The sequence below is a fragment of the Artibeus jamaicensis genome, unplaced genomic scaffold, assembly GCF_021234435.1.
Source record: "Artibeus jamaicensis isolate MK-2021 breed Jamaican fruit bat unplaced genomic scaffold, CSHL_Jam_final contig_447, whole genome shotgun sequence".
NCBI lineage: Eukaryota > Metazoa > Chordata > Mammalia > Chiroptera > Phyllostomidae > Artibeus > Artibeus jamaicensis.
Window position 1 is genome coordinate 1,592,267 of NW_026521834.1, and position 14,711 is coordinate 1,606,977.

Sequence of the window (14,711 nt, forward strand, 5' to 3'; positions counted from 1 at the left end):
CTGAGCTGGAATCCAGGGCTCTCCCACATTCTCCCCGCCGTGGCAGGCTCATAAATGTCCACATTTCCTGTACTCAGCTACTAGGTGAAGTGATGTTCATCATTCTGACTGAAGACAACTAGCCCAGAGAAGGTGGGATGGCGGTGCGGGAATGTGAGGAATAAAGCATGTGAAAAGGTCATGGGTGATTACAATAAATAATGGAAGGAGAGAGGAGGGCTTGCACACTCAGAACCCAGCACCCAGGACTTCGGAGGTTCTGTGGTGCCCACACCTCAAAACTGTCCTTACATTTTTTTCCCAATTACACTGTAAACTCTGCAAGAAAAGCCCACAAAACTCTGCACACTTTGAGCCTACAGCTTAGTGGGATGGAGAGAGGGATATGCCTACAGGGAGAGGATAGAGCAGCTGTGGATTCTGTCAACATATCAAAGATTTTTCCCAACTCAGAAACCGTTCCACCATTCGTCTCAGCAAACAGACTGCACAATCCAGATGGAGCATGAAGTGCGACCAAGCGCTGCAAGGCAGGAGCAGTATCTGTGAGGCTCGGTGCAAACGCCAGTAACATTGACAAGAGGTGTTTGCTAAAGGTGCTGTGACAGTAACAGTAGGGAGCAGGACTTAGGGGACTTCCCAAGTTTGCCACCCAGTAGGTCTTTCCCACTTACTTTGCTGAATGACTTCATGGTTTTCTCTTCTGTCAATGACTTGGTCATCCACTGCTGGGCCCCACTGAGCTGGTCATCCCCTTTTATCTCCACAAAGTTGATCTCTTCCCTACCTCGGTTCCTCTTGCCCTGCAGCCGCTTAAACTGGAAAAGAATTTAAAAAAAAAAAACAAAACAAAAAAAACAATGCAGGAGTGGCGATCTGGGTGGGGGATTAGGAGATATGGCTAAAGATGTGGAATGGTTTCACGATTCCCCAATTCCATTGCACCCCCACTTCCCCTATGTATAATACATTCTTTCACCCTACATCTACCAAGCTACTCTGATGCCAGATACATGGTTACTTCTCAGTTCTCCTGAACTCCGGGAAAGGAAGGTCAAGATATATTCCCAAACATAAGTGAGTACTGAGAATAACTGGTATGAATTTGCACTTGAATTACTATAAACTATTATCTGCCTAAAAGGACTGCATATAGCTTTCAAATGAAGAATTTGGTATAAAAAATCTAGGAATTCTCTAAAAATCAGTTCTTTTTATGTCTGTTCCTTCTCATTGGTTTGGTGTCACCAATTCAGCAGGGCCCACCGCAGAGCATGCATGAGTGAGGGAAAACAGACGGCTGGGCAGAGAGGGGCCTTCAAGGAAAAAGGCCTGGGAAATTTCCTAGGAGACCGCACTGTTTCCTCTTCCTCCTCACAAAACATGCAGATCACTTCACAGTCACCCAAAGATGTACCCGGGATGGAGTGTGGGTTCTGAGGAATCAAATTAAAACCCTCAGAAACTTCAGTGAGACTCAGGTCCCTGTCTAGGCATTAGTGAGGCCTCTAGGGTCACTCTACCCACAAGAAACTAACTTTTGCCACCTGGATCACCTCCCTGATGCCTCTTAGGCTTAGAACAAAAAGAACCTAACTGTGGAACTTGTCCAGGACATGCACAGGAGAGTGGAGAAATACAGTATTAACCACCGGCAGAGAAGTATGCGAAGGTATGGACACCTTTCTGTGAACGGGTGAGCAGAAACAATTTTTGTAAGAACCTGCATGGAACGAGGCAGCACCCCATTTCTCCACTGCCCCGTCTAATAGTCTGTGACATCCCTAAAGATGAAACAATACTTTATATCCCAAACGTGGCCTGATGGCTGCAGGACATGGGGTTTTAATACCCCCTACACTAAGGCTGGGGAGCTCAGCAGCAGGGGGTCCAGTTACATGGAACACAAGGATTATGTACTATGGCTGCTGTTCCCTCCCAAAATCCATTCTCCCCTTCTCTTGTCATGTGAATGAACCCAACATTTAGACTAGGAATATTACCACTCAACTAAAAAACTACATTTCTTAGGCTCCCCTACAACTAGATAAGGCCATGTGACCAAACTCTAGTCAGTGAAATAGAAATGGAAATGAACTCAGGAACTCTGGGGGAGTCTCCTAAAAGAGAAGGGACAGTGTCTCTTCTCTGTCTCTCTCCATCCTGCTGGAGGGCTAGATAAAGTGCAGACGGACAGCTGTAGCCTTAGCTGCTATCACTGACCACGTGAATAAAGACCACAACCTTCCAATAATAATCAGAAGGGGACTGGATCCCTGACAACTTTGTGGGGTTGTCCCACCGGCCCTGCCTGGCTTGCCTACCACTACTCTTTTGGGAGGAAAATAAACACCTTCTCTTACAGAAGCCCTATTATTTGGAAATTCTGTTATATGCTACCATACCTAATCTTTACTGAATATAGTTTTTAAAAAATTTCCTTTAGCTTCAGATCTATCTGTGGGTCAACGATGGTCACTTGCACTTTGTTAACTTACTGCTTCGTCATCAATGAAGGAGGCATCTGAAGCAATTTCCTGGGGGGGGACCAGAGCCGGGTCCTGTGCAGGATAGTAGCCACCACTGTAATAATCCTGCAGCCAAGGAAAGAAAAATCTCACCAACTGAGGGCACAGTGGACAGGGGACAACAAGGTCTGCCCAGGCACAGAGAAAACCCTTCTGAAGAGGCAACAGTGATGCTCACATTACAAACCCCTCAAATGTACCAGTTGAAGGCACAGGTCCTAAGGACCTCAACTCAAGAGCAGTTTCTTCAGCACTATCCAGACAAATGGGTAATTTTTAGGGAAGGATGACAAGTAAGACATTCTCTTTTGCTTCAGTTTACACCCTGTTCTCTCAGCTGCTTCCCAAGAATGATTCCCACCCTTTACATCTGTTGTACCCGGAACTCTGCTCCTCCTGCCCATAAGACCCTAATAAGCTCCGAGGTGAGAGGGATGAGAAGGTGTGAGGGCATGTCATTTCTGCTCCTCATCCTATTTAGAGCCTCTGTGCACAACAGGGAGACTGCCTATAATAATGAATAGGTGGGGAGGCTTCAGATCTCTGGTATAAAATCAACCACTGTACGAGTAGCATGGGATTTAGAAAGCCAGGACCAAACCAGGTTTGTGTCACCAGGTTTTTGGTTCAGGAATCTGGTAACTCCTCTTAAGGGTAAACTATCCAGATGTTGTGGACACTAAGAAAGCAAGGCCCCTGCTGAGGCCAAGCCAGGCAGCCACAGGGCTGAGACAATGTTTCCACCCTGACCTCACTTTTTCCTAATCCTTCTATCTTTGTCTAAAATGTCAAAAAAAAAAAGTTCCTCTAAGAACATTCACTTTACAATGACCTAAATGGAAAATAAGGTCTAAGAATTATTAAGTCAAAAATACTATAAAAAAAAAAAAAACAAAACTATATAGCCCTGGTTGGTGCGGCTCAGTGGATTGACTGCCAACCTGCAACCTAAAGAGTAGCCGGTTTGATTCCCAGTCAGGGAACATGCCTGGGTTGTGGGCCTGGTCCCCAGATGGGGGCGTGCAAGAGGCAACCACACACTGATGTTTTTTTCCCTCTCTTTCTCCCTCCCTTCCCCTCTAAGAATAAATAAAATCTTTAAAAAAAAAACTATATAAAAATCCAGAATGATGAGAGCATGATTTTCCATAAAAGTACAGCTGACCACTGAATAACAGGAATTTGAATTACGTGGCTCCACTTATACATGTATTTCCCCCCCATACTGTAAAGGTATTTTTCTCTTCTCTAGCTTACTTTTTTATAAAAGTACAGTAGTATATAATATATATAATATATAAAATATATGTTAATCGTCTATTCATGTTATTGGTAAGGCCTCCAGTCAACAGAAGGCTATTGGTAGCTGGGTTTCTGGAGAATGGAAAGTTATAGGAGGACTTCTGACCCTGTGGGAGATGGGAGGGTATCTGCCCCCTAACCCCCTCCTTTTTTAAGGGTCACCTGTACTGACAATAAGATATTTACATTACAGGGTCCTCCAGTATATTTAAAGTGCCTTAATTTGCCCTGGCTGGTGTGGCTCAGTGGACTGAGTGCTGGTCTGTGAACCAAATGGTCACTGGTTTAATTCCCAGTCAGGGCACATGCCTGGGTTATGGGCCAGGTCCCCAGTAGGGGACACTTGAGAGGCAACCACACATTGATGTTTCTCTCTTTTTTCCCTCCCTTCCCCCTCTCTAAAAATAAATAAAACCTTTAAAAAATAAAATAAAATAAAGTGCAAAATAAATTAATTTGCACTGACTCCCTCAATGGTGTTTAGAACGAGATATAGAATTCCATTTTGTTATTCATTTGCTGAATGTAAACCAGGTTTCTGATTTAAATAGCATCTTTTAAAATAATTTTTTAAAATTAATTCATTCATTCATTTCAGAGAGAGAGGAAGGGGGAAGAGAAAGAAACACTGATTTGTTGTCCGCTCATCTGTGCATTCATTGGTTGATTTTCTATGTGCCCTGACGAGGGATTAAATGTACAACCTTGGCGTATGAGGATAATGTTGTAACTGAGGTAGGTACCTGCTAGGGCTTTATTTTATTTTATTTTTTTTTGCTAAAAAGGTCAAAACACTCTTCTTCCTCCTTCCTTCTAACAATGTTTGGGGAAAATAGATTAGTCTGATTAGCTACAGGACACAAGGTTTAACAGCAAATACCTAAGAAACACAACTGTTTAAAGTCTTTGATTGAAAAGGGTCCCTATCCATGCCCAGACTGAAGATAAGATTAACACTGACCAGTCAGAAAATAACAAAAGGACTTAAGCATTCCAAGTACCCCAATCTGGCAGGAAAACTTTGTACAGCTCCCTGGCCTGGACCGGCCAACTGTCTCTGCTCAACCACTCCTTCTCCAACTAGAAAAGCTCTGACTACTGAGAAAGTCTTCTTAAACCTACTTACAACTTGGCATCCTATACTCTTACTCTCTAAGGCCATACAGAACAATCTAGATAGCTCTTCTAAACAACATTTGAATAAAAAGTTATCATAACTATTTACTGAGCATTTACTATGTTCCAGACATCATGCTAAGCTAATGTAATGCTAGCAACCCTATGAGATTACCATTATCATTCCCATTTAATAGCTGAGGAATCTAAGACTCAGAGAGACAGTTAAGAATTTGCCCAGACACATACAGCTTGGTCCGAACCCAACCCACCCTCAGACCTCATTCTCTATCACAGCCCAACTGTGGCCCCCTCGTTTCCCCTCTTCAGGGCCTTGTCTGCGTCTTTCAACTTCTCATGAATAGGTGAAGGCCTCACCAGTCTCCTTATTCCCCCTTTTCATTCACCTCTCCCATTCCTCTGTGTTCTCAGTACTTTCCACCTCCAGGAACTCTTCTTGAATTCACTGCGATTAGAAGTCTAGGCCACAGTTCACTTACTTTCATTATCCACATCTGTGGAACTACCTTGGCTTTCTAAGTTAAAGACCACTCCTCTTCTGCCTTCTCCCTGTCTCCCACTAGCTTCTCCCATACGATTTTACTTTCAGAATAAAGGTGTCAATTATGTGGTTCTACCTGTTAGATGTCAAGACGGGGGATTTTAGACCAAATATGGTTCAGAACAAAGGTAGTATGTTTTGCACACTGGACTGAGTGCCAGCCTACAGACCAAAAGGTCACCAGTTGGATTCCTGGTCAGGGCCATGCTTGGGTTGTAGGCCAGGTCCTCAACTGGGGGCGTCAGAGAGGCTACTGATGGAATTTTCTTTTGCACATCCATATTTCTCTCCCTCTTTTTCTCCTTCCCTTTCCCTCTCTCTAAAAATAAAACAAATAAAATATTTAAAAAATTAAAAATTAAAAATAAATGTAGTAGTTTTGAGGCCCAATAAATATAGGAAAACCACTAGAAGATTGATTAATTCAGCTAAAGTGATGCCCCAGAGGCTGTCTCACTGGCTGAAAGCTCTCCCTGATGGCCATGAGCCAATGTTTCCCCGTACCCACCTGATAATAAGCACCAGCAGCATTGGCATCGCTGTATGTGGAGAACTGACTGTAGCTGTAGTCATCCCCGGGCTTAGGCATCCAAGGGGCCCCACTTGAGCCTGCTGCCATCTTGAATTCAAGGGGGGCATTGGCTGCATCATCCTGGAAGGCTGGCTCTGGTTCCGTGCCTGGAGGCAGCTCTTCAGGGACAGTGGGAATGGGGTAAGGGTATGGCTCAACTCCAGGTGGCTCAGCCTTGTCCGGGAGGGAGAAAAAGTTCTCAGGGGCTACTTCCTCATCACTCTCATCCTCCTCCTGTGTGATCTGCTTTGTCACCTGTAGGGCAGCACTCTTGGCAGCAGCCTTGATGGCAGAGGGCGATGGAGTGGTGGTTGTGGTACCCACAACAGGGGCAAGAGAAGAGGGCTTGGTCTTTGAAGCCTGTCTGGAGGGCTTAGTGTCAGAGGAGCCATCCGAGGGTTTCCGAGAGAAGGCATGGGGCAGGAGCAACCTGTTAGTCTCTTTCACAGTCAGGTTTTTAGGTTGGGGAAGCAAGGCGGACAAACCAGTCCCCTGGCTGGATCCCTGGTGAGCCCAGGTTTGGGGAAGGAGGGAAGAAAGATGACAAGTGAAATGTTATGATATATACCGCTAACATTAAGAACAAGAATTACAGGTATGTGCTCCGGTCTAAAATCTTACCTGCCCTGTTGCCATCTCACCTTCATCAATCTAGGCCTAAGTCCTATCTCAGGCCCTTCTGCTGCCTGCTCCTCCCAAGGTAAGATGTCATCATGGTTTTGGTTGGCTCCATGCCAACCCAGCCCCACTGCCCTCTGTCATAGAGACTTTCCTGATTCTGTGCATTTGGCAACTACAATGCTCTTCACCTCATCTTTCTTCCCAAGAAGCCCAGGGCTCTCTCCAGCTGTTACTCAACCTCTTTCTATGTCCTGAAGGTTCTTCTCAACATGAAAACTTGCTGCTTCCTTTGGACTGGTACTCAAATCAAGAACAAGGTTCTGTCCAAAAGAGATGTTCATATGTGTTGCCAAAAGGCCCCTCCCATGCCCAAGGAAAGTCCTACAGATGCATTATATTCAGCTTGTTTACACCAGAGTCAAGCACTTAACATATCATAAGAATCTCTCAGAGCCCTGGCTGGTGTAGCTCAGTAGATTGAGCACAGACCTGCGAACCAGAGGATCGCGGTTCAATTCCCAGTCAGGGCACATGCCTGGGTTGCAGGCCAGTTCACCTGCAGGCCAATTCCCAGCAGGGGACGCCCAAAAAAGGGAACCATCATTGATGTTTCTCTTCCTCTCTCCTTCCCCTATAAAGATAAGTAAATAAATAAAATCTTAAAAAAAAAAGAATCTCTCAGACTTTGCTTTCAATATACTACACAGCAGACTGGTCTAACTGTAAAGCTGAGGGAAGAGCCAATTTGAAAAAGGAGAACGGAATAAAGTCATTGGTCTTTGAGTACCAGTGTACTACAGCACTCTCAGCTAAAACTTGCCCAGACACATAAATAAGATTTTTGAGTCAAGTAGGCCAGACAGAACTGTTTACCCAGAAAATGAGCTCCTCCCCTTGTTCTCTGTGCTCACGGGTTTGAGTCGCTCTAACCCTAGACGCTCAGAGTCATAGGAACCCAGTGAGATGCCAAGAACACATCCTCAGGGTACCTTGTGAACTGTTCAACTTTTCAGATGCCACCTGCATCATGGCTATATCCCTGTGCAGTGCTGGGTCACCACTCTGCCCTAACAGCTCAGTTTCTCTATCTACAATATGCATCTCTTCCAACCCCCTGGAAGACTGCACTTTACCACTGGGGTGTCTTCTTATCTGAGCCAGTGTCTTCCCATCACTTTTACACCAGTCTACCTCCTCCAGGAAGCCACTGTGGTACCAGGAGAACGACTGACCTCCTTCAGTCTCAGTGTGCCACTTTCCTCCATCACAAATATGGACATGGTGTCACTCTAGGCAGTTACCTTTCTAACTTCCACGTTCCATCCTCCTAAGACCTCTCGGCAGTGGAACGGACACCGTAACAGAGTTAGGGAAATGACTCGGTATTGTACACCTGAATCATGAGACAACTACCTTATGAAGATAGAACCAACTTTGATCCACACCAAGTGTGGAGTAAAACAGGAAGATCTTGGGAGCCAGAGTAAAAAAACTGGGATGAGTAAACAGCGAACAGCAGAGATCATCTCTTGGCACCATCTGGTTGAGGACTTCTGGTCTTGGTTACGGAGCAGCAGGTTACAGTCTGGGCTCCATGGGCAGACTGCCTAAATCTAAAGCCCAGCTCTGCTTCCCGCCCCCCCACCCCACAGTCTGACCTTGAGCTCTCAGTTTCCTCGTACATAACACAGGAATGATAACACTACAACTTAGGCAATATTATAAGGGTTAAATCAATCAAATGCTACTGAAGCACTTAAAACAGTGCCTGGCACACAGTAAATGTATGTAAGTATTTATTTTCCAGGTTAAAAATGAGACAGAGAAGATGGACAATTTTAAAATACAGCTATTCTAGAAAACAAACTTGTAAATACAGAGAACAAGTTGATGATTGCCAGATGAGAGAGGGAATAAGGGGCTGAATCAAAAAGGGATTAAGAAATACAAACTGGCAGCTATAAAATAGTCACGGGGATGTAAAGTACAGTAGAGTCAATAATATTAATAACTACGTATGATGTCAAGTGGGTACTTGAAAGGGGTAATCACTTTCTAGGTTATATAAATGTCTAATCACATGTTGTACACATGATACTTTAATTCAAATAATATATTTTGTATGCCAATTTTAATTGAAAAGTAAAATTAAAAAAAAATTTTATCTCCTGGCTGGTGTATCTCAGTGGATTGAGGGCGGGCCTGCGAACAAGACAATCGAGGTTCAATTCCCAGTCAGGGCACATGCCTGGGTTGCAGGGCGGTTCCCTGCAGGCCAGTTCCCAGCAGGGGACACACCAAAGGCAACCATACATTGATGTTTCTCTCCCTCTCTCCTTTCCTTCCCCTCTAAAGATAAATAAATAAAATCTTTAAAAAAAAATTTTTAATAAATAAAAACATACATGATGTTCCCTACAAAATTATATTCATACATCATTTTGACCTATTCACTGCTTGTACTGCCCTCCCTAAATAATCCTTCTCCCGGAAATGTAATGAATCAAACTGAGCTCCCATTCACCACCATACCTGTCCTGTACAACAGGTATCACCACCACCACACTACAGCCGGGGGACAGTGAGGAGAGGGCACAGAAGCACAAGATCTCATGTTATCAAACAATAATCATACTTAAAATAGTCGATCCTTAAACACCTGCATTTGGCTGATTTGGAAACCTCTGGGCACTGTAAATCCTGTCTTTCAGGAAGCAATATGGGAAGAGAAGAAATGGCCTCTACTATGTCACAAAGCTTACCTGAAGGACAGTTTTCTTCTTTGTGGGTTCATCTTCCTCGGAATCTGACTAAGAAAAAAAAAAAAATAAGTCAAACAAAGGCCTTACTGTTTAAGAATGGTGAAGTAAACACATTAAGTAAAGCACGTACGAAGGACCGGACATCAGCGGCCATCTCTGGGCCCCACCTCTGCACAAGGGGCACACCGACCCAGGCCCTGCCTGACGCCGAGATCCCTTCCTGCTTTCAAACATCAGAGAACGGGTATGCGCTGACCTCCCTTCCTCTTTCACTCCCCATCCCAGACCTGTTGCATAGCCTTCTTGGATCAATTTCTATTCCTTTAAATTAAAACTATTTCCTCTCATTTAGTTTTTGGTGGAAACAAGAAGCTATACCCATTCTTCTTCCTGTAAGTCTGCCCACTAGAAGATAAATGGGATTTGGCCCACAATCTCACCCAATCTCAGCTTCACTTCTAAAACCACTTACATAGACTACATTACCACAGGTCTGAGAACTCCAGTGGGATTAAGTGGTGTGTTAACTACTCTTCCATGAGGCATTAAAGGTCAAAGCCATTGGAGAAATCCATTCCCTCTCCAAGTTTGATCTATTGTCTGCCAAACAGTTGTTCGTGTCCAGAAAGAAGGCAAGCAAATGATGACTGAGAATTTGGGGCAAGACAAGAGGTCATTTGTGTTATCTCTCTGACTCATCAGAAATGTTTCTAATATAAGCTCTCACACTGAAAATATCTAAACTTTTAACTTAATACAAGTTCTCAGTATCTTCAAATATCAGAAAGTTGCAAGGCAAACGAATAGCAAGTTTAAAGTATTCCCCAGCCCTGGCTGGACTGGCTCAGTGGGTTGAGCACGGGCCTAGGAACCAAAGGGCTGCTGGTCCAATTCCCAGTGTAGGGCACGTGCCTGCGTTAGGCCAGGTCCCTAATAGAGGGAGCGTGAGAAGCAACCACACACTGATGTTTCTCTCCCCCTCTCCCTCCCTTCGCCTCTCTAAAAATAACTAAATAAAATCTTTTAAAAAGGAGAGAGAGGCCCTAGCTGGTGTAGCTCAGTGGATTGAGCGCAGGCCTGTGAACCAAAGCATCGCTGGTTTGATTCCCAGTCAGGGTACATGCCTGACTTGCAGGCCATATCCCCAGTATGGGGTGTGCTAAAGGCAACCACACACTGATGTTCCACTCCCTCTCTTTCTCCCTCCCTTCCCCATCTCTCTAAAAATCTTAAGAAAGACAGAGAGCCTATTCTACACAGGTCCTGTTCTATTCCGTGCTATGTATGTACACAGGGCTTCCCAACTGGTGTCCCGTGGATGGGTTACAGCTATGCTATAGGTCCATGAAGCCCGCGGGACACCCTGCAGGACTTGGAGCATGCAGACTCCTGGCTTGCTGGTTTCCAGAGGCAAAACCTGGACCATTTATTCCTGTGTCCTTCAAAGATTTTCTGTGTGCCATGATGAAAAAAGGCCCCTCCTTCAAGGACCTTCCAGTCCAAGAAGAATGACAAATATCTAAAAACTGTAATAAAGGCAGTAAGAATTAAGGGCATCAAGTGTGGTTCAAATATCACTTCAAAGACTTGTTCCTATAGCTGTGATTTCTTTTACGTAAGTCCCCTGACTTAGAACTCTCTCTCCCGGTGCCTGTGTCACTGCCGACACTCACTCTCCTGTCACTCTGCACTCTGTACTTCCTCATTCCAAACTCCTGAGAAGTCTTCCTGGAGAATCTCACCTTATACTTTTTCACTCTGTGTCACTGATTTGTTGGGATAAGATCACACCAATCCTGATTTATTTGTGCTTTGCTCTGAAAATTATACATTTCTCATGTGTGTATTCTTGCCTCTACTCTAACAACAAAGGCACTGTAGTTCAATATTGCTACACAGTAGTCTGAACATAATGTTTTATTATTTTCTTTTTTTTTTAATTTTTTTTTTTTTTATCCTTAGAGGGGAAGGGAAGGAGAGAGGGAGAGAAACATCAATGTATGGTTGCCTTTCATGCATCCCCTGCTGGGTACTGGCCTGCAGGGAACTGGCCTGCAACCCCGGTATGTGCCCTGACTGGGAATCGAACCTCGATTGTCTGGTTCGCAGGCCCACGCTCAATCCACTGAGCTACACCAGCCAGGGCCATAATGTTTTAATTATTTTCTGCCAAATATATTTATAAAACCACTTATCTGTCTCAATATTTAACTGTGAGGACTAAGAGAGGGTGGTAGAAGAAAGGATACTGTGTGTCAGGCAACTTACAATCTTTCACTTGGTCCTTAAAATAACAAACATTTCAAGATAGGCACCGATATCTCAACTTTATGGTTAAGAAAAACAAGGCTTGGAAAGGTTACATAATGGCCAAGTTAGTTCCAGCTCCCGTGCTTCTGCAACAACACTGCGCCGAGCTGTCCAGGCTTCAGAGCCGCACTGACCAGACCCTACTAGATGCCACAAGACACAGCCAAGAAAGCACCAGACACAAAATCATAAATACAGGTTTGAGCTTCAGCTTTGCCACTTACTGGCTAGGGAATCCCCAATAAGCCATTTAACTAACTGTCCAAGCCACAGTTGGAAATACTTACCCATGTCACAAAGGTGTTCTAGAGACTGCCTGAGCTCCTACGAGTGAAAATATATATAAACTAAAATTCTAAAGAGTTCAAGGATTATTATTCTCTGTAGTCCACCAAGATGTCAAACTCAACCAAAGAAAAAGCTTTAATCCCCAAACACCTAAGCCTTTTCAATCTTTTCTCTCTGTTCTAAACCCCCATTGCCCCAGGGGCTCCTGACCATCTTCCCTGTTTTGATGGTGAAAACTTAATACCCTTTCCAGCAGACCACACAGAACCACCTCACTATGGAGTGTGTAATGGTCTCGTGAAGTCCCCAGGCACATTTATACTTTAACATTTCACAATAGGTTCAATGGAAACAATCTGAAAATAAATAAATTTTATCCAAGTTTAAGATTATTGTATTTATAAAATTGTACAAGCATATTCTTGTTTTTCAGATACTGTGACAAAAAGTGGCCACTGTGAAAATGTAGGCAGATTGTTCTACAACTAATAGAACTGAAGGCACTTCTGTGGACAGGAAATTCAATTTATCTTCAAAGAGCAGAGATTGTGTCCTGCCTGGTGTGGCTCAGCTGGTTGGGCACTGTCCTGCAAACCAAAAGGTTGCACATTCGATTCCCAGTCAGAGCATATGCCTGAGTTGCATGTTTATTCCCCAGTTGGGGTTGGTACAAGAGGGAACTGATCGATGTGTCTGTCTCACACTGAAGTTTCTCTCCCACTTTCCCTTTCTTTAGAATCAGTAAAAGAGCCCTGGCTGGTGTGGTTCAGTGGATTCAGCGCCAGCCTGCAAACCAAAGGGTCACTGGTTCAATTCCCATTGAGGGCACACGTGTGGGTTGCAGGCCAGGTCCCCAGTGGGAAGCACATGAGAAACAACCACATATTGATGTTTCTCTCCCTCTCTTCCCCTCTCTCTAAAAAAAATAAGTAAAATCTTTAGAAGAAAAAATAAAAGAAAAAGAATTAAATAATACAAATAAATAAATATCAGAGATTGTTACATTATACTGACATTTTAAAAAACTATACAAAGACCTTAGAAATACCTTATTATTTCTGGATTTAGAGGACTGCTATGGCTATTCACATCATCCTTCTCTCTTTGGACTTACCACATGAATCCACTAAACCCCATTATAAATCATCTCACGATGGGCACTAAATATGACAGGCTCCCTAAAACAGCACACTAAAACAAGACCCTCAAAAATTGTACTGTGCCCCTAAACTCTTGTTAAGTCATGTCTGTTGATATCTGAAGAAGGGATAGCTATAAATGTACATCCTTAAAGCTGACAAACAGGGTTCAGAGACATTCACTAACCACCTAGGGCCACAGAGTAAGTTCCAAAGGATTGGAAGAGTGCCAAATAAAATAAGGACCACTTCTGCCCCTAGGATGGAGTTAGCTAAAATATGTAACTGTAGCCAACTCCACCCTAGAAAAGGTTGGAAAGGTGGGCCTCACTGGTTCACTATGAAAAGTTTAGATACCACTCAAAGCACTTCTGGGCATGTGGGGGCCTGAGTGAAAACAGGAAACAGAAGTAAAGCTCAGCAAGGAATTTTCCAAATACTTCACAAAGATAATGAATTTTGGTTTAGAGTACCAAAAAGCAGAGAGATGAGTAATCTGAATTATAAAAGATGTGCCAAACACCTTCCAGTCACTCTGGGGAGGGATGCAGGGAGGAGGAGATATAGCTGCCTTGGAGCATTTGAAAGGAAAATCAATTCAGCTTCTGTCAAGTAACTGTCTAGAAGCGATGGGCTTAGCCTGAACACACAGTATTTAATTTAGTCTCCAGGAGAACCTCCTTGATAGTGAGGTACAGAAGCATATTGGTTTTGCTGGGTTTTTTTAAATCATAGTAAAACACATATAACAAAACACACCATTTTAACCATTTTAAGCATACAGTTCAGTGACATTAAGTACATTCACAATGTTGTCCAATGATCACCACTGGTTCCAGAACCTTTTCAACACCCGGAACAGAAAGTCTGTACCTGTTAAACACTAACTCCCCATTCCTGCTCCCCACCCCCCACAGACTGCTAACACTGCTCCACTTTCCATCTCTATGAATTTGCCTATTTGGATTCCTCATGTAAGTGGAATCACACCACATGTGTCCTTTTGTGTCTAGCTTATTTACTTAGCATACGATCTCCAAAGCCCATCCATGTTGTAGCATATGTCAGAATTTCATTCCTTTTTAAAAATTGTTTTAAAAGATTTTATTTGCCTCTTTTTTTAGAGAGAAGGGAAAGGTAGGAGAAAGAAAGGAAGAGTAACAGCAATGTGGATGTGCTGGAGGAACACTGATTGGCTGCCTCTCTCACGTCCAGACTCAGAGACCTGCCCCACAACCCGGGCATGTACCCTGACTGGGAATCTAACCAGCAACCCCCTGGTCCACAGGCCGGTGCTCAATCCACTGAGCCACACCAGCCAGGTCTCTCATTCCTTTCTAAGGCTGATAATGTTCCTTGGTAACTATATCCATACTCTGTTGATTATTCATCTGTTTATGGACATCTGGGCTGTTGCCATATAGTGGCTACTGTGGATAGTGCTGCTATGACAGTGGTGTACAATCTGTTTGAGTCCCTGCTTTTTCTTTTTCTATTTAAAAAAAATATTTT

The 14,711-nt window shown here is 43.7% G+C and overlaps 1 protein-coding gene across 1 annotated transcript in view; it reads right to left on the reverse strand.

The window, feature by feature from the left end:
• The window catches only part of PRCC (proline rich mitotic checkpoint control factor), a 38,183-nt gene that overhangs the window by 14,366 nt on the left and 9,106 nt on the right, over positions 1-14,711 (reverse strand). Inside the window, exons 2-5 of the mRNA XM_037132628.2 lie at positions 9,463-9,510; positions 6,017-6,583; positions 2,499-2,594; positions 675-818 (exon numbers count right to left, since the gene is read on the reverse strand). Coding sequence (XP_036988523.2) covers positions 675-818; positions 2,499-2,594; positions 6,017-6,583; positions 9,463-9,510 — 855 coding nt within the window. The remainder of the gene's footprint in view (positions 1-674; positions 819-2,498; positions 2,595-6,016; positions 6,584-9,462; positions 9,511-14,711) is intronic.